Source organism: Podarcis melisellensis (assembly GCF_964234715.1).
Source record: "Podarcis melisellensis genome assembly, chromosome: 9".
Lineage (NCBI taxonomy): Eukaryota > Metazoa > Chordata > Lepidosauria > Squamata > Lacertidae > Podarcis > Podarcis melisellensis.
In genome coordinates this window covers 39,851,095-39,870,307 of record NC_138541.1, presented here as the reverse complement: position 1 = coordinate 39,870,307, position 19,213 = coordinate 39,851,095, and the positions used below count along the sequence as shown (strand labels likewise).

General features: G+C 40.1%; 1 protein-coding gene across 1 annotated transcript in view; it reads left to right on the top strand.

The window, feature by feature from the left end:
* Positions 1–19,213, top strand: part of DCHS2 (dachsous cadherin-related 2) — a 100,061-nt gene that overhangs the window by 65,966 nt on the left and 14,882 nt on the right. The window contains exons 7-13 of the mRNA XM_081925870.1: positions 344–443; positions 4,161–4,318; positions 5,829–6,669; positions 7,526–7,765; positions 10,609–10,743; positions 11,057–11,266; positions 11,957–12,814. Coding sequence (XP_081781996.1) covers positions 344–443; positions 4,161–4,318; positions 5,829–6,669; positions 7,526–7,765; positions 10,609–10,743; positions 11,057–11,266; positions 11,957–12,814 — 2,542 coding nt within the window. The remainder of the gene's footprint in view (positions 1–343; positions 444–4,160; positions 4,319–5,828; positions 6,670–7,525; positions 7,766–10,608; positions 10,744–11,056; positions 11,267–11,956; positions 12,815–19,213) is intronic.

Sequence of the window (19,213 nt, the reverse complement as noted above, 5' to 3'; positions counted from 1 at the left end):
GCTTATCCCACAGAATGGGAATGCTTGATCAGGGTCTGGGGGACCCAGACTACTTAATTTACTTTTCACATTTTTATCAATTAGTTCCTCACATTGCCTAACGTAATGCAACTTCTGCATGACTTGGAATTTTGAACTGCCCAAATGTTCTTTTTGAACTGCCCATTCTCCCACCCTCTAATAGCCCATTTAATGGGTCTGGATGCCCATTAAAAAGCCTTTCCATTTGCACTCTGCCAGTCCCTTTTAGCGCTTTAGTTTTGAACCTTTCTTTAATGTGTATTAATTTAGTTGGTCTTTCTTCTGTGGAAAGTCTAATTTTAATCCATCTGCTTGCTATTAGGTTTTGGAAGGGCAACCAGCAGGAACCCTGGTTGCCACCATGTTTGCCAAGGACCTTGATTCTGGGAACAGTGGGATCGTGTTATATTCATTGTCCTCAGGTAAAAAAGACCTTACTTCTCAAGTAGAGATGAGAAAGTGCACAATATCCAGATACATTGGGCAAAGTTGTAACCGTACAACATAAACTGAGGGCAAAGATCTGTTCTTGGCTGCTCTTGGAAACTTCTCTTTTCTGAATCAAACGCTGATTCAAGTTTATTAAGTGGAATTCCCACATCTCTCCATCACATGTGGCATGCTGCCTGTTTATTATGAGGTATATTCAGTTTTAAATGTGAGAGTTTAATGTCTGAAAAATGTCTGATTTTCAAACTTATTATTATTGACATTTCTCTCTTCATGCTTTCATGATCTTTGTAATATCGGGAGTAGCTCTCTCTACCTTTTTATCCTTCCATGCTTGTTTTTGTTGCATTTAGAATTCTTAATCGAAAGCACTCATTTAGCACACCCAGGATTAAGTTGGTAACACTAAGTAAAACATGTTCAGTGTAGTTTAGGATTTCATCTGTTATAGGCAGATGCTTTCACCGTCCCAGTGGGAAAATGACCTTTCCTTTCCCATGACTAACTGGAAATCTTCTTCCTATAGGAATTGACCATGACAGTCTGGGACAGGGATCAAAAGATAATGTGAGCAAACAATGGGGGCTTGTGTAGATCCTATTTCATCCTTTGTTGGGTCGAATGTTTGCTGGAGAGAATTCTGCAGCAAAACTGTGTTTGCAATCATGTCCTGCTCATTGGCTTCCCACAGTCTTCTGGTTGGTCACTTTGAGAACAGGACACTGGACTCTGAAAGCCGTATGCTGGTCTAATCCTGAAGTGTTCTTTCCTTTTACTAGGTCCTAGTTTTGGCTTATTTATAAAACAAAATTACAAAATTGCAGGTCTAAAATGACCCTCTCTAGTGCTAACAATCTGTGATCATGCACTGCACATTTATTCTGGAGTCATTGAACATAAAATAGTGACAGAGCCTCCAGCTTTTTACAGTCCTTATTAAAAAGAGCAAAAGGAGGAAACTTTAAAAAAAAAGTCCCATGGAAACTTAACAGACCAATATTTTATTGCTGCCTTATGAGTTAGGCTATAGCCTATTAAAATGCATGCCTAGATACCAGTGTTCGAAATTCTCATTGTTCTAGGTGCATTTTGCAGCAGGGAATTTCATTAGCGCGAGCAGTTTCAGAGCTCTGAGTGCAGTAGTACGCAAGATTTTGGATTAAAACTGCAGAGTGGAAGGAAAGGAGGAGCTTTTTCTGCCTCTCCACTTCCAGCTACTCTCTGAAGACTGGAGAAGAGACACCCTGAATAATATTAGGGGGATGGGCAGGGAAAGGACCAGACCATGTGAAAAATGAACATAACATTTTAGCTGCAGTTCATTCATTTTCAGCTTTGTATTCTTGTTATAAAAAAGTGTGCCTAGACATTCCGTTGTTGTGCCCATAACTTAGGTTTGAGGTGCCATTTAGCTCCTAGCTTTCATATCTCAGTTTCTAACACTGCTTGATACATTTTGAAACACGACTCTTCACTTCTGCAACATTAAACACATGGCCGAACTTCATTTTTGAAACAACCATTTTTTTACACTATTCGCATTCAAATTTCATTGTTATTTATCCTTAAATGTTGGCTTTTTTTCTTAGCAAAGTTGTGATTATTAGCCCGTTTGAATCGAGAATAATTTGTGTCCCTGAATTTAAAACTGGTAGAGAATAATGCAATCTTAATACAGATGAATTTTACATTTCTCAACTGTTACGGTTCAACGTAGCTCCAATTTGCATCCCAGAGTCAGCTTATACTTGTCATAATTATTTGTTGGTGAATGAACTCAAACTAAAGTACCATGAAAACCAAATTACCTCTTTTCCTTAACAGAGAAAGAACAGTAACTACTTCCTAAAGTCCTCCCAGGAAGACTCGTAGCCTAACATACTTTCACATACTGCATGTGATATCTTGGGGGAAAGCAAGAAATCCAGACTTCACTAACCCCACAATGACTAGCTCATTCATTCCTAATTGTGAGAAACTGGATACGTGAAACCTGTTTTCTGGGCCTCTCCATGGAAGTAAACCATGGAAGTTGGAGATTGCCTTCCTGAACCACTAGGGTTAGGGTATGCTATAAAATAGCACCACTGTTCAGAAACTACAGCTGGTGCAGAGCATTATTGTTTGGCTCCTGAGGGAATGGGCTGTCAGATACTGGTGCTGCGTCTTCCTGTTTTTATTCTTGGGTGCAGGCATCAAGAAATCCCTCTGGCCCTTAAGTTAAAAAAGGGAGAAATATCCATTGTTCTTCATGATAAACGTAACTCACTGACAATTACCATTCACTTTTCCTTCTGATTTGGACTCTGGGTTAGGCGAGTAAAATGGTTTTGACTTAGGCATGTGTTGCAGAGTCCTTGGGCAGTAGGATGTTATTATTATCGTTATTTATTAAATTTGTATACCGGCCTTCATCCATAGATCTCAGGGTGGTTCACAGCATAAAAAAGTCAAGATAAAAAACACAAAAATACATAGTAAAAACAAAAACAAATACCTCCCCACTCTCACAACGCATTTAAAAGAGTATCAGGTGTTAATCAGCCAAAAGGTTGGCTGAAGAGGAACATTTTTGCCTGGCACTTAAAGGTTTATAATGAAGGCCTCCCTCAGGCATCCTGTCTGCTCTTCAGGCCACGTCCCTTGATATTTGGTAAGGCCAACAAAGCTGTTACCACATCCTCTGTGTTTCCAGAGGGCCTAAAATCCATATGGATGCTACACAAGGATTTTGAAGTGGCTCTTACAGTGCCTTTGCAGGGGCAAATGCAAGCACACCTTGTTGCAGCTTCTCTGGATCATTTCTTCCTGTGTTCTACAGCTGTGATCCTTGCATCTTGTCCATTGAACTGTGCATGTACTTCCTATTAGGACAAGAGACAGAAGTACTGTACATCCATAAGGGGCTTGGGGGGAAGTTCAGTTCACTCTAGCTTTTGCAGCCAGGGACTTTCAGAACATGCTGCACTGGTTTACTGGCTCCCATCTCTTGTTTAGTGGAGGTTTTCTGACAATAATTGTTCTCTCGCAGACTGAAGAAAAGTTGTAGGTGTCAGTTGATGCCGATAGCCTAAACTCAGCATTTAGCAGGAGATTATTTATGAAAATATTTAATAGAGCAGAATCAATATTTGGGAATTGTTGCAAAATGTACCGCAAGTGCAGAATGGTTGCATTAAATTATATTTTATCCCCGTTGTCAGGTTTTTTGTTCTGCTCTGGTTACCAGAAACTATTTTTATGTAGTTTTTGTGCCACTTTTTCACCAGAATTGTTTCTCATCTTGTTTTATGGTCCGTAAGTATACACATGGGCATTTATATTGATAGTTATGCAGCGTAACCAATCTGTTCTATCTTCAGTATACACCCAGTGTTTATTGAAGGCATCTGTTGCAGCCACTCAGGATTGTATTCGACAAAGTAGTTCTGTTAGCACAAGGATGTTCGTTTCTGTGATAGAAGTTCTCCTGCAACTTTTCTCCACCTCCCCAGTTCTGCCCCCATAACACATTTAGGGGATGCATATGGAGGGTAATATGAGGGGCAGTTCTACTGTGCAGCCAAAAATCGAACTAACGGGACTACTTTGTTGATACCACCTCAGGACTTAGGTTTGTTCTGTGATGTACTGTTTCTATAGCACTTCTTAATGTGCAAGTATATTAATAGTTTTGTTATCTTTTTCAGGGGAAAGTTTAGGCCATTTTCAGATTGACAGCAGCAGTGGAGAGTTAAGGACCACTGAAGCTCTTTTGTACAATTGGCGTTCAAGCTACCAAATGGCAATCACTGCAGCTGATCAGGGAGTCCCTCCTCTTCAAGGACAAGTAGTCATCACTGTGGAGGTATTGATTTAAAACAGGCATGGTTTTCTTGAAGTATCTGGAGCACAAACCAGTTAGAACATGCCTGGAGCACCCTCTCCCCCCACAATCCATATATTTCTCTGCTGAGCCAATACTGGAAAGGGAAAATGTTTTACTCAATTTTAAATATAGGAACTGCAAATGTCGTGCCAGACATTTCTGCCTCATTAAGCGGAAGCCATCAGTGAAAGTGAGAAAGGCAATACACTTTTTAAAAAAGAGAAATTAGTGGGAAACTTGCAAACACTCTGAAACACACACACGTGTGTGTGTGTCTGGGTTGCAAACTAAGTTATTTGTACTTAGGTCCCATTGGAAGCAATGTGAAATAAATTTCATTGTAATCAATTACAGCTTGTGATCAATGGGACCTAATTATGAATAATTTAGATGGGATCCAACTCTCTGTCTTTATCAGATTGTTCCTTTGCCTGACACTGTTGGCCTGATCAGAGACTTTTTAAAGAGAACTTACTGTCCTCTGAACCAAACCTTGGGAACCTCTTGAGATTGCTTTTCTGAATACACTCACTTATCATCATTGTTGTTGGTTTGTACCATTATGACCAGACAAAAGTGGCAAATTGGAATTGTGCAAATGCAGGCAGTGTTGAACATGATTTAACCTGGTGCATTTCAAACCACAGTTGCTATTCTGTCAGGGGATATACTTACTGATTAGCTTCAGTAAAGGAGTCTTGCTGGCCCTGTGTAGAAAGACCATACCTTATGAAGTTTGAATAAATACCTTTAATTTAAGTTTTTTAGTAGGAGCACTGTAACACACACACACACACACACACACACTGTGTTGAGATAACATTTGTGGTTTGCACAGTGAGTACTGTGCAAGTTATGCACAAGATTGCATAGTATTAAGGAGATTTGCACCTTTTGTAGTTTGCCACTTTTAATTTGTTTTTGAAATGGTGCAGCCTCCTTTTTCCAATATTCCTTCCTCAATTATGGGCCTTCATCAAGACCTCTGTTGCCAGATAAATATAAGATTCATAGCACATTGCCAAAAAGAAGGTAACTTTAGTTAGTTTTAAAGAATCCTCTAGTAGTTTTTCCTGATTATGCGACTGTTGGGTTATGATTCTTGGAAGTGCTTGAGACGGTTAGAAAGATTTGCACCAAAGCAATTCCTGCTGTGATTTGATAACCTTTCTGAAAAATCAATTGATAGATTAAACCATTTATCGTGTTTTGTGTGAGCTGTATTCTTACAAGCACAGGAACTCTTTCGGCTATTAGGGAATGATAAATTTGTGGCTGAGGAATGGGCGTCAACAAGAAGCCTCTTCTAAGTGTAAGCACTTGTGCTGCTTGTTGAATTCCTGAGGTATATTAGCATTAGCTGAAGTACATGTGCTCAGGCTGAGAACAATGAATGTCCTAGAAAAAGGAAAGTATATTTTCAATAAATAAGAGGAGTATTAGTGCTATTTGCTTGTTTCGCTTTTCAAACTTTGTTCTTTTGTTTCAGGTAATCCCACTTCCCCAAGGGAGATCTGTTCCCTCCCCAAACATCAGACATTTTGTCCTACCAGAAAATTTTAGGCCTGCGCAAATGCTGGGCTCTCTAAAATTACCTCATCAGCACCCATATTCCAACAGAAAACAGCATTTTAGCATATTTGAAGAAGATTATGATGCTCCATTTGAAATCAGCAGTGTTACTGGGGATCTGTTTCTTTCCAAGGAACTTGATTTTGAAACAGCATCTCACTACTTCCTTAGAGTTGTTGTGAACGAATACCTGAATAGTTCTCCACAGAATAATACTTTTTTCCTCAGTATTGATGTCAAAGATGAAAACGACCACTCACCATCTTTCCAGGATGACTTTGTTGTAATTGGGATAGAGGAGAATGTGCCCGTTGGCACCTTGGTGTACACGTTTAATGCAAAAGATGGAGATGGAAGTTTTTTAAACAGCAACCTTCAGTATTCTATACACGGGAATGACTTCTCTGAAAATCCCTTTCTCATTCACCCCTCTTACGGTAGCTTAATCACAGCAGTTCCCCTTGACCGAGAGATGACTCCATTTGTTGTCCTGACAGTGTCGGCAACAGATCAGGCTGCAAACTTGACTGATCGCAGGCAGAGTTCATTGACAGCAAAAGTCATCATTTTAGATGTCAACGATAACCACCCTAGCTTTGTTTCATCTCCTCTTTCCTACGTTAGAGAAGACGCAGAGGTAGGCTCATTAGTGCATCACATACTTGCACGGGATCCAGACCAAGGAAGGAATGGACAAGTCACATACCATCTTCTCTCGAATAATGAAGACCACCCATTTGTAATAGATAAAACTGCAGGTAAGGGTAAAAAGGGCTAAGTTAGCCCATAGAAGTCGCACTGGGAATTCTTTCCATCTCCTTTTTTTTTTTTTAATGAACTCTTGAAAGCAACTTTTTGATTGAACATAGAGCAAAAGTGTTGTGGAAACTTGTAAACATTCACCAGCTTCCACACAGAATTTAACATATATTAAAGGAGTGTAGAAATGCATGGTCCCATTGAGTGTCAGTCTCAGGCCCAGTGACAAAGTGTCAAGGAAAGAAGCAAACAGGCAAGTTAAGCACCTCTGTAAGGGAAAAGGCACATACTAGTAATTTATTTAGCAGCACTTGGCCCACAATCCAGAATCGGAAGCAATGGTTTGAAGCACATTTGCAAACTATGCTTTGAGCTCTGATTTGTGCAAACAAAAAGCAGGTTACAAATGGAGAAGGTCAGCAGGGATATGGGAGCTATCTAGTGTATCACACAGGGTGTGTGAAAATAAGGCATAGGTGTTTGTTCCCTTGAGGCCAGCTTTTCCAGCTGACCTGGAGAAGTTGAGGCAGAAAGTCTTATGTAATATCTCTTCTGCTGCAGTGGAGAATGAGTGGCTCAAGGAAGGGGGGGGGTGTCAGTTTGATGAAAATGGAAGTGATCCCTTAAAGGGGTCTTTTTCCTTGTGGATATAGCAGGCAAAGGCAAATCTTTTTTATGGTAATGTTTTCTCTGTACTTTAGCAACTCAGACCTTGGTTTGGCATCTGAACTATAGTTTGCACAAACCATTGATTTGACATGAGAGCTGAACTGAGCCATAGAAAAGCTTTACTGAAACACCAACTGCATTGGGAGAAATTTTATATCCTTACGACAATTTTCCCTCTCACAACAGGACTGCTAACTACCGCCTTTGCATTGGATCATGAACACCAAGAATATTACAACCTGACCGTTGTGGCCCTCGATAATGGTACCCCAGCTCTGTCTGCAACTCAGAGTCTGACAATAATTGTTGTCGATGTGAATGACGAAGTTCCAGTGTTTACCAGATCTCTATATGAATCTTTCATCTGTGAAAATGAAGATCCAGGAGCAGTTGTCATTAAAGTTGAAGCCATAGATAAAGATTCAGGTAGTTTGCTTTCTACAAAAAATTGACAAATTCACAGTATTTTGACATCAACCTTTGAATAGATTTCCAAGCATAACTGAGTATTTAGTGTTTTGAGGAGCACTCTTCTTGGCCATTTATTTTTTTCTATCTCAAAAGCATTTTTTTAAATAAGTGACACGTTTAATAGAAATTGAAAACATGCATTAATATTATTTGGCCAGAGTGGGGCGCTGTAATCCCAGCATCTGTTTTTTCTCTCTCCATTATAGCTAAAAAGAGATTGTGACCTACAGGAGCGAACCTTTTCTAAACATAAAAAGTAACAGCACAAACACTTCCTTTGCATTTTAATGTTCCCCAAATACTAACGTTAGAAGTAAAAGGAGAGGTTCAGCTCCTGTGGAATTTTCCCTAAGCAAAAATACTACCAAAATTCAAGTTTACAGGATCGGTTGCATCTGTTAATGTCCCACGAATTTTAGTGGGATTTAAGTTTAAAGATTTAAGTTTAAGTTGTGTGGTGATGCTATTACAAGAATCCAGGAAGGACCTAGGAATTTGCTCTTGGGGTTCCATGAAATAGCGCTATCTGTGAAGAGTTCCAAAGTCATGCTTTGCAGAGTTCCAAAATATGCTTGCAGAGATAATAGAATAAAAACACTCCCCTGGAGGCAAATCACCACAATCGCCACAAATTTATACATAGACTTGGATCGTAAGTTATGTACAAGTAACCTTAAAGTGGAGCAGCTACCTGGTGGACCTGTGTGGTTCCAGATCATCATATTGCATTGTTTTTAATGTTGCTATTAACTACAGCAGTATAAGCAAGACTACTTAAAAGATGGAGGCTTGAGTACAAAGAGATGCACTGGCGGTGGTTTCATCAGGGCAACATTTTGGACAGGTCTCCAGGGTCTCAATTAAAAGAATAGGCAGGTCCCAGACACAGCATTGCTGACTTACCAGTTTTTGAGTGAGGCAATTCAAATTAACTTCCAAAGAGGAACCCCCACCATATCAGTAAGCTGCATTGAATCCAGAATCTAAAATGGCCTAATTGTGCCATTTTGTACTTTGCAAGAGGTGGGGTTTCTTAGTATCTCCCTTGGAAAACCTCAAACCCCGTGTAGCGCTTAGCAAGCTGGTCCCCAAACTGAATCTGTCTGTCTGTCTGTATCTATAATACAGACAAATATTTAACTTTTACCTAGCTGCAAGTCATATACAATAACTTGAGATGCATACTTGTTATCCTCTCTGCAAAATGTAGGATTAAATCCATTATACTTAATAGCACCAGTTATTTTGCTGTATAGCACGTTATGAAAATGGTGCCATGCTTTCCTCGGGAGAGCACTGAAACCACAAGAAATATGGGAACAATTTATTCTGAAGCAATAAAGGATGCGAATGGGAAACAGAGTTCCCACTACAGAAGGCATACAGCTATAGCAAGAAGCAAACAGCTGCTAAAGTTCATAAACAACATTTTCTCCCGCAGCACTGAGGAGAGTGGTATTGATTTTGCATGGTAACGAAGTATTACGGAACGCCACATAAACTGTAGTTGCAGCTACCCCATTCTTAAGTAAAGTGCACAAATAACAATCAAGAAGGCAGGGTTCTCAAGTAGTGAAACACACCTCCTTTGGGTGGCTGGGCATTTGCTGGATGATGACAAGTGCATTCTAGATCAGAGTTATCAGTCTTTTCATGCTGAGGTTCATGTGTAGGCTGAAAGACTGAATCTGTAGTGGAATTGAGGGGGCAAGATTAAATGAGGGGAGAACCACCTTGAGATCCTTGGAGAAAAAGGTGGAACGTAAGTGCAATCAATCAATCAAACAAACAAACAAACAAACAAACGGTATGTTTGGCTTGTGATTCTTATTGTAGTTGCCAACACCATGTGTCCCATAGCCAATTTTCAGTTGGCTTCACCACAAAGTAGTTAAAAATATCACCTCATAATGTGATAAGAATAGTGTATTTAAACTACCCTATTTTTAGTATGAGGTTGTTTATTAAGGCTGCTTCTGCTGCTTGTGGGCAATGCAGAAATACAGGGGCTACATGTCCATAACGACTTGGAAAGCTGTTGTATACAGAGTAGGTCGCCTAGCCCAATATTGGTTGCCTACCCAATATTGGCTTCTCTGAGTGGCTGCAGCTGAATTTAGGCAGGGGTCGTTCACCTCCTTATCTACCTGGTGCTTTTTAAATAAAGGTCCTGGGAATTCATGCAAAACATGTGCTCTATCTCAGAGCTACAGTTTCCCTCCATTAAGAGATAAATGAGACTTGTATGAATTCCCTCTTACTCTCTTAAATTGGTTAGGGCATACACATAAATGTTCTCCTTACTGGGTACTTCTGACTTACTGAGATTTCCATATTACTAGATCTTGTACACCAGTAACCCTGTGTTGTTTACTGTATTCTGGTTTGTATTGCATAAAACTACAACATTGGCTTTGCCTGATTAGGTAGGGGTTTCTTAGATGGTCACCTGAGGAGCTACATGGCAAGCACCTTTTAATATTTGGAGAATTAGGAATGATGTCTAATGCAGTATAACTTGGCAAGAAAAAACTCGCACTAGACTCACACAAGTTCTTGGTGCGAGCCAGCAAGAGTTCTCCAGATTTTTATAAATAGGTTTATGTTTGTCTTTCAGTTCATTACTAAAGCTGTGCTGAGCTTTTTTTGTTTTATACAAGGGATTCTATACAAGTAATAATGAATTCAGTTACCAAAATATTTCCATAGGAAAATAGCTAGTAAGCCAGTACCTGGACTATTAATACTGAGGTTTGATACACTTAGATGATTTATTGGTTTTCCCATTGTATTTTAAGGAATCAATTCTCTACTCCAGTATGAAATTTTACCAGGTCCTGGATATGAAACTTTTCAAATAAACCCAGATACTGGAGAGATTACAACAGTCACCTCGCTTGACAGGGAGGCTCAAGATAAATTCACTATTAAAGGTAAGAATCTACTTCAGTTTAATGGGTGTTGCACAAAATTTGCAAGTAAATCAGTGTGGTTTTTTAAAAAAAACCCTGAGATTTTAATAGAAGTTGTTACTTATTGTCTCTACGCCAGGGCAACAAAATTTAATGAAACAAAAGCAGTGCAATGTGTTCAGAAACATAAAGTTGTGTTGTGTCTTAGGAGGAACAGCATGCAAAGTTTGTTGTTCTTACGTTGTTGGTAGGCAGTCTACTGTACCTTGCTTTTGTATAAAAGGTAAAGGTAAAGGAACCCCTGACTAGCTTTCAAATGTGCTTTTCTATTTAGTGCTGGTTCAAGACAGTGGAACTCCCATTTTATCCAGTACAGCGACAGTAATCTTCAGAGTACTGGATGAAAATGACCACGCTCCCAAGTTCATCCTTCCAGTTTCTGAGATCCAAATTATGGAGAACCAAGAGCCTTCAACAGTATCAACTGTGTTGGCTGTAGACAAGGACGCTGGTGGTAATGGGACTGTGCAATATCACATCATTGGTAGGCTGAATTGCTTTATACTCTGAATATTAAAAATGTCGCAGTGTAATATTTTCTGATCTCTTTAGAGGTTTTAATTTATTTTATTATTTAAATATTTCCCCCCCCCCACATGGTATTTATCTTGCAGTGGCATGGTTGAACAAAATGGGAAATAGGCCTGCAATGAGGAGGGGTGGTGTTCTTCTTGTCTGGATAAGGAAAAATAACTATAAGGGTCCCTAGTAGCCAAAGCATAAACAGTAACAACCCAGAATATAAGAAACGATAGATATAGATATTACAACACTAAACATCTTTGCTTCCCATAGGTAAACTTTTGGTAGAGTAGCAAGTCAAAAATAAATAACTTCTTTTGTTAACAATTTTTGTAGATTCCATTGTGTAACTGAAGTTGGCAAAAGAGTACTTTGCTCAGAAGCAATAGATCTTGCAAGTTTGATTTGAGGAGGACAGAGGGGAAGAGAATCCATTTGGCAGAATAGTTGCTATTTAAATTCAGGTGGTGCTTTGGATCTACTACCGTGACCTGATTTAAATGAAATGCAGGTATCAGGAAAGCATACCTGGGGCCCATAGTTGCAAAAATTTTACTATCAGGTGGATTGGTGTTGTTTTTTTTAAGTGGTCCTTTAAAGAGAATGCTCAACCAATGTGTTCTTTTTCTTTAATGTTTGCTCCATTTTAAAGGTGGAAATGTTAGAGGATACTTTGCATTACACAAAACGTCAGGAGACCTCTTCACCACTTGCAGCTTAGACAGAGAAACTGACAGTAACTTTACCCTGGTTATTGAGTGTTTCGACTTGGGCAGTCCACCAAAAAGCTCGGTGACCCAACTGCATATCAAAGTCCTGGATGAAAATGACAACAGTCCCTTGTTTGCAAGAAACCAGTATCAAGTGTCAGTGAGAGAAGATATCGGAGAACGGTCAGCAGTTCTTGAACTTTTTGCAGAAGATGCAGATGAGGGTCCAAATGGTGAGGTCACATACTCTCTCACAGAGGACATCCTTGGAGCCTTCACCATTGACAGGATTACTGGTGTGATATTTACTACCAAACTGCTGGACCGGGAATTAAAATCTCAGTATGTATTTAAGGCTTTGGCAACAGACTCTGGCATCCTCGGACCAAGAAGCACGAGTGTTACTGTAATTATGCATATTGAGGATCTCAATGACAATAGTCCCTTTTTCCTACAGAATCCTGTCATTGTTCATGTATCTTCTCACACACCTATAAATCAGACATTGGCTACTGTGAGAGCCAGCGATGTTGACCTAGGACTAAATGGAGTTGTGAATTTTAGGTTCCTGAAACCACAAACCATGTTTCAGATGGGCCCAAGCACGGGAGAAGTTTTTCTTCGAGAACCTGTACCTCATGAAGGCCTCGTTTCACACCTCCTGATAGTGGCTTCTGATCAAGGAGTCCCAGCTAGAACAGCGACTGCACTTTTGGCCGTCTATTCGGAAGCACAGGCAGAGATTATTTCGTTCAGCCGTACTGAATATGAAGCAGCAGTTCCTGAAAATAGTGAAATAGGTGGGTACCTAGTCATGATCTTTGTTTCTGTTCTACAGCCAAAAATGTGTCATTGTGGGGGTTTGTGTAAGGGACATGAAGAACATCTTACAGCAAATGCAGTCATGAGTTAATTGTTGGTATTTGAATAGGAATTGTACGTTTTTGAGGACTGAGTCTGAATGGAATCATGCCTGAGTTGTTGCTCAGGTATCTTATTTTTCTGTTCTGTGTGTGTATACTATGCATTCTAGATGAAGAAAGGTGTTGCATCAGACACATACGCCAATTTTAAATACTGAACATGGTGGGAGTTGTGTTCACACAAACCAGGTTAGAAATAAATTAGGCTGCATAACTGCCTGAGATCATGCAATCGTGGTTTAATGTTACTGTGTAATCAGCAGGTGTACCTATGAACAAAAAAAGTGGGGGGATATTGTATTATTTAAATAACCTAGTTGATAGGAGGTACAATTTTTATCATACCTTTTGCTGTGTAAATTTTAGTACTTGGGGAAATTATTTGCTCAGTGTTTTTCCATTGACAGCTTGTCTAAGCAGCTTTAATTGGAGCTAGTAGTGCTGGTCACCTAGAAAAGTGGTAGTCAGTGAAGGCCCTTCTTATGATTTCTAGTTTGCAAATATATTTCACTTTCTCTGTTAAATGCAGTAATTTTGTTTTGCATTTCTATACATCAGTTGAGCACAACATTTGCTTCATATTGCCCTTACCTGCCTGAATCAGCAGATTGTCTCTGTGTTTGTTCATTTTGAAACAAGGTGCTGTTAACTGGGATTTCCAACTTCTTGATTGCAGAGATCTGTGGTTCTTTAATCTCTGTGCATGTGTGTGGTGAAAATGTATGGTGCTTTCCTAAGCTCAATGCTAACAGCATTCTCTCAAAAATTATTTTTTTTCATCTTTCATGGTTTTTTTAAACAAGGCTCTTAGTAAATATGCATGTGATTATTAAAATTCAATGAGATAATCTGTTATTGAAACGGTCTGTTACAAATATGGCTTTGTAAGGGGTGTAGTTTGACATTATGGAAATTCCCTTAGGCGTTGTGGTAAGAGAATAGAAACAGCCTGCTGCTAAATAGTAATAAACATAAATAAGAATAAATTTGGATAATTTTGATTAAAGCACACTGAGGGAATATTTAGAATGGAAATGTGGGAGTCTGCCTGCTTTAACTTGGGAATTGGCTCTTGGAGAGAAACAGTTTGCAGGATAGGATCTAGAAGTTCTTCTGAAGAGATTTAGACTTTTTATTTGCTCTGTTTTGAACTTGGTTTGCCCTCATTAATATGGGCAACCAAAAGGGAGAAAGTCGGCATTTAGGAAAATCATTCTTTATACCTTTTCCCACACATGGCAAACTGTGTTCATGTATCATCCCAGCCCAACGTGCATTCATTTATTTTTACCACCACTTCTTCTAATGCTGAGCTTGATCCGAAATGGGGCCACTGAACAACAAGAAGGAAGTAGCCAGCATGCCTGAGGGAAACAAAGATACTTGCAGAAGAACATGTTCAGAAATTGAACTTGAGAGGGTAATACAAGCAAACAAACAAACAAACAAACAGCCTCATAAGGGTTGAGCTGCTTAGTAGCTATGGAACACTGAGCATCTGCTGAAGGAGAAAGGAGAGATGAAATTGGGCAGTTGAATGGAAGTAGCTGAAGAACAAGATGCACAGTCGCAGCCTCCTGGTAATCTTCAAGATGCCAGCAGCCTAGCTGAAAGAAAAGGCAAGAAGCACAAAGAAGAGAGTCGAAACAGCAAAAGAGGGTGGAGAAAGAGATGCATTAGATATTTTAAAAAAGCAAAGAGAACTATCTCATGATTTAGAGAAGTAATTTCTGGGTACACATATTTTAAAATTTCTCCAGGAACAGAAGTGAGGCCTGCCTATAAGAAATCAGTGGAGAAATGCAAGATTTTAAATGTAGCTTTGGAAGACGATGGATGAGGCATAGCTCAAGCGAGAGAGGAAAGACAAAGATAAAAAAGGAGGGGAAGAAAAAGCAAAAACCAAGAGCAGAGGTGGAGGGGAGGAAAAAGGCTGGATGAGCAGCAGAGGAGATGGGGGGGGGGGGAGAGAGAAACTACAGCTTTTCTGAGGAAACCAGAACCTTAGTTTGTCAAAAAAGGCACACTTTAACCATGGGAGGAGCCCACCTCTCCACAGAGGGTGGAGGCAACAGCTCCCTCACCCACAGGCTTAGGTAACAGTATGCATATTAGGGATACACATTTGGATGTGGGGCCCCACTTGTAATATCTAAATGGCTCCCAGTCCTACATAGCCACATTTTGAATCTGAGGGATATTGTTGGCATTCGTCTATCTTGAGAGACAATGGAATGCGCCTCTGGGGGTGAAGTCAAGCATCCCTCAATGTTAGCAGCACCAAAGTGACCACCCTGGGGGTGCAAGCCTTGGCAGTGTGTTTGGAGGTCCTGGACAGATGACAGGACTGTCTTCTCAGCCTGACTGATATGGCCCAAAGGAGAGCAGAGCAATACGTTTGGCACCAACTAGGCTGCAGGAATTTCCAGAAGAAGACGTACAAGATGCCATCCAACCATCTCAGAGACTCCACTCTGGATTTGTGTAGGGTTTACTCCTTAGGCTTTTCTTCTCCCAAAGATGTCCAGCATGGAAATTATCAGGCAGGGCAACATTAGGGAAGTGGCCTTACCATCAGCCTGACAAAGACCATCATTCTGGGTGAGGGTGTCGCCAGCACTCCATGCGTCAGCATTAGTGGCCAGACACTTGAGACGGTAGGTGATTTTGTTTACCTGGGCTCCACCATAACCTGTGACATCTCCATTGATGCTGAGCTAGAAAAGCGCATCGGCAAGGCAGCTGTGGCAATGGCTTGGCTCTCCAGAAGGGTATGGGAAAATGTGATGCTAATGTCCAATACCAAGATGAAGGTCTACCAGGCTTGCGTGTTGAGCTCACTGCTTTATGGAAGTGAACCGTAGGCAACTTACAGCCATCAGGCACAGCACCTCAATGCCTTACAAATGCCCTGTGGCAGGAGGATTTTGGGTATCACATGGCAGGGCAGAGTTTCAAACAAATATGTGCTATCCCAAGGCCGTATCGCCCAGCATGTTCACACAACTGTCTCAACAACGTCTATTCAGGCTTGGTCATGTCTACAGAAGATGGCAGGATCCCCAAGGATGTGCTCTATGGGAAGCCAGCTTCAGGCACCAGGCCCATTGGCAGACCAACTGTATCACAAAGATGTCTGCAAATGTGACAACATCTACCCTGCCATGTGTGAATCCCTTGCAGACAACAGCAGTGCCTGCAGACAGACAGTCAGACCATGTAGCCATAGCAGTGACCAAAGGAGGAATGACTGCTGGGGGGCGTCCAGAGAGAAGAAACGCCATGGTGCATCTGCAGTAGCACAACCAGATGCCGTCATCTGCCCCAGCTGCAACAAAACATGTCTAGAGCAACAGCAGGTCCTGCAACCTTCCAACAGTTGGACCTCACTCCCAACTCCTCCATTGTCTCCCAAGACAGACAGATGCCAACATGTGATCTTTCACACAACATAAAAGTCAATTCTGGAAAACTAGAAGAATCCAGCAGGTTATTTGCTTCCAGAAAACAAAACAAAACATTGCAACCCCATTAACCTGGAAAAATTGCATGCATTGTAATTTCATGTGATGACATTTAAATTTAGTGTGACATGGTGATATATTGATCAAAAAGCCACTGTTTTACAACATAACAGGTGATACAGCTTAAAAGGAACATTTGAATCTGGGATAAAAGCACGAGTATTATCAGGAAAATGCATTAATCACCACATCTGAATGTACCCTATTTCATTTTTGTCTGAAAGTTTCTATTATGTGATAGTGCGAGACTCTAAGAATGTAGTTGCAATGACTCTGACCAGCAATCAGAACTCCTGTTCCCATGATTAATTTCGGCTTTTGCATACCTGTCAGTTCCACCTTTTTACTTCTGTAGAACTTCAAATCATTCCTGCTTTGTTTGGAACTTCCCAGAAGCAGCTGAGCCCTTGCGATAAGATCATGTGTAGTTTCTATGTGGATATTGTTGCTTCTGTGGCCAGGTAGGCAGCAAATAACGAGGCAGTTAACATTGCCTTTGTTCCTGTTTTTAGAAATTACAGTGTAAAGTATAAACATGAGAATTTTGTACTAGCATCAAGCCAAACTATAGAGATGGTATGTTCCTGACCCCTGGGTCTGTTTGTATTTACAGAATGTTTCCTGTAATATAATAAAATCTCATTTGGTAAAGGTCAATATACAGTAACCTGAATCCATCACAACTGATTAAAATCAATTGCCATGTTACAGAATTGGTTTCACAAGTGGCTAAAATTCCCATAGCTTTAATCTTGTTAGATCTTGAGGAAACCTTAACAACAAAAACCTATGTTGGTAACTGTTTTCTAAACTTAATCACAGTTAGATGTGATGTGTTTGGTTAGGATAATGCCTCGTGTTTTGTTTGTTCTTCCTACTTTTGCTACAAACAGAATGGTTGTTTATTTCATGCCTTTTGCTATGATAGATCAGTTCTCTTCTGGATTCGGGATCTCAATGAACAACGGTATACTCTCTTTGATGTTAATAACAAACTGTGCAAATCTTTGTGAAACATCTTGAGGCTAATTCTTGCAACACTAAAAAACGTGTAACCCACTGAAATGTTTGACTTTTTTCTTTGACCAGCTTGAACACCCCTTTCACCCAAAACGTATCACAAAATGACTTTGAAATACCTCATTTTCAAAAGGCATTTGCCATGTGGTATATGGTGGTGGGGGTCTTCTGTTTGGGAGAAACTTAAGTAAATGTGTTTAGTTTGGTTCTTTGAAACATGACTATATTTTGGTTTTTTTAATTGTTTGTTTATTTGGGTTTTTCCTTTCTTTTCCTCAGTAGTGCTGTGAGAAACATTTTCTTTCTTTTAAGAAAGAAAGCATAGGGCTGCTTAAGAAATCAGGGGCTGCAGGCTTCCTTCAAAAGAACCAGTTAGTCTTATTAATGTTGTAGCAGACGCTATGCAAGGTACATGTTACACAAATTAGGTGACAGTAATTTTTTGAAGTGAAGAACAAGCTGGATTTGAAGCAAACACCAGAAAAAAGCACAATCAGGTTGTTTAGAACATCATTCAAATTTTGCTCTATATTATTTATTCTAAATGACCTGGTCTTGCTTGTGGATCATCACTAGTGCATTGTGAAACTACCATTCTTTCATATTGAGTTTGGAACATTCCCTCTACTCTACTGGTACATTCGCATGCATTGATTAAACATGGTACAAAATGGAAATCTTTGTCTGATCATTACCTTGTGCCCTCGTGTGTTCCTCTATCCCTACAATCACGTGTTTCAACATGCTGTCTTTCATCACAGGATGCTTGCACATACTCACAAAGAGAAGGGAGGCAAGGACAAATGAAAGGAAATAAATCTGCAACAAACTGGGGATGTGAATTAATTTTAGCACTTCCCCATTTTAAATTGGAAAGAAGGAAGATAAGCAGAATACAGGGCCAGATGAACTCACAGATCAACGGAGGAATAGATCCAGGGAAATACACCCATTCCTGCTGCTTATGTACTGTAATTTTGGGGGGGGGGAATGCTATTATGACATCCTTGTCCAAATTTCTGTCTAAAGTTTTGGCTGCTGCACCTCAAAAAGGATATTGTAGAACTGGGAAAGGTTCAGGAATGAGCAGCCAAAATGATAAAGGGGGCTAGAGCATCTCACGTATATGACAAAAGGTTACAAAGTTTGACGTTTATGGAAAAGGTAAGGGGGAGCATGATAGTGCTTTATAAAATTATGTATGGTGTGGAGAAAGTAGATAAAGAGGACCCCCCCCCATTTTTTTTCTCATGATAAAAGAACCAGTGGTCTTCCAATGAAACTTAACCTTGGGAGACCCAGGACAGACAAAGTGAAGACCTGATTCATGCAGCGCACAGTTAAACTATGGGATGTTGGGATAGCCACCAACACGGGTGTCTTTAAAGAGGGGTTAGACAAATTCATGACTTTTAATGGCTACTAGTCGTGGTGTCTATATTGTACGCAGTATCAGATGCCATATGTCTCTGAATACCACTTCATGAAGATCATGACTAGGAGCATGCTGTTGTGCTAATGTCCTGCTTGTGGCCACTTGGACTGACCACTGTGAGAAGAGAGTGCTGAATGAGATAGGCCTCTGGCTCTCATTAAGTTCTTAAGCATAACTGTGTCCTTAGAATAAATGAGTTCCACACCCCTTTGCAACATTTGATGCTCTCCAATGTCTTCTGCAGTTTTTAGACCACTTTCTTACACGGTCAAAATGTGGATTGGTAATGTTCATGAA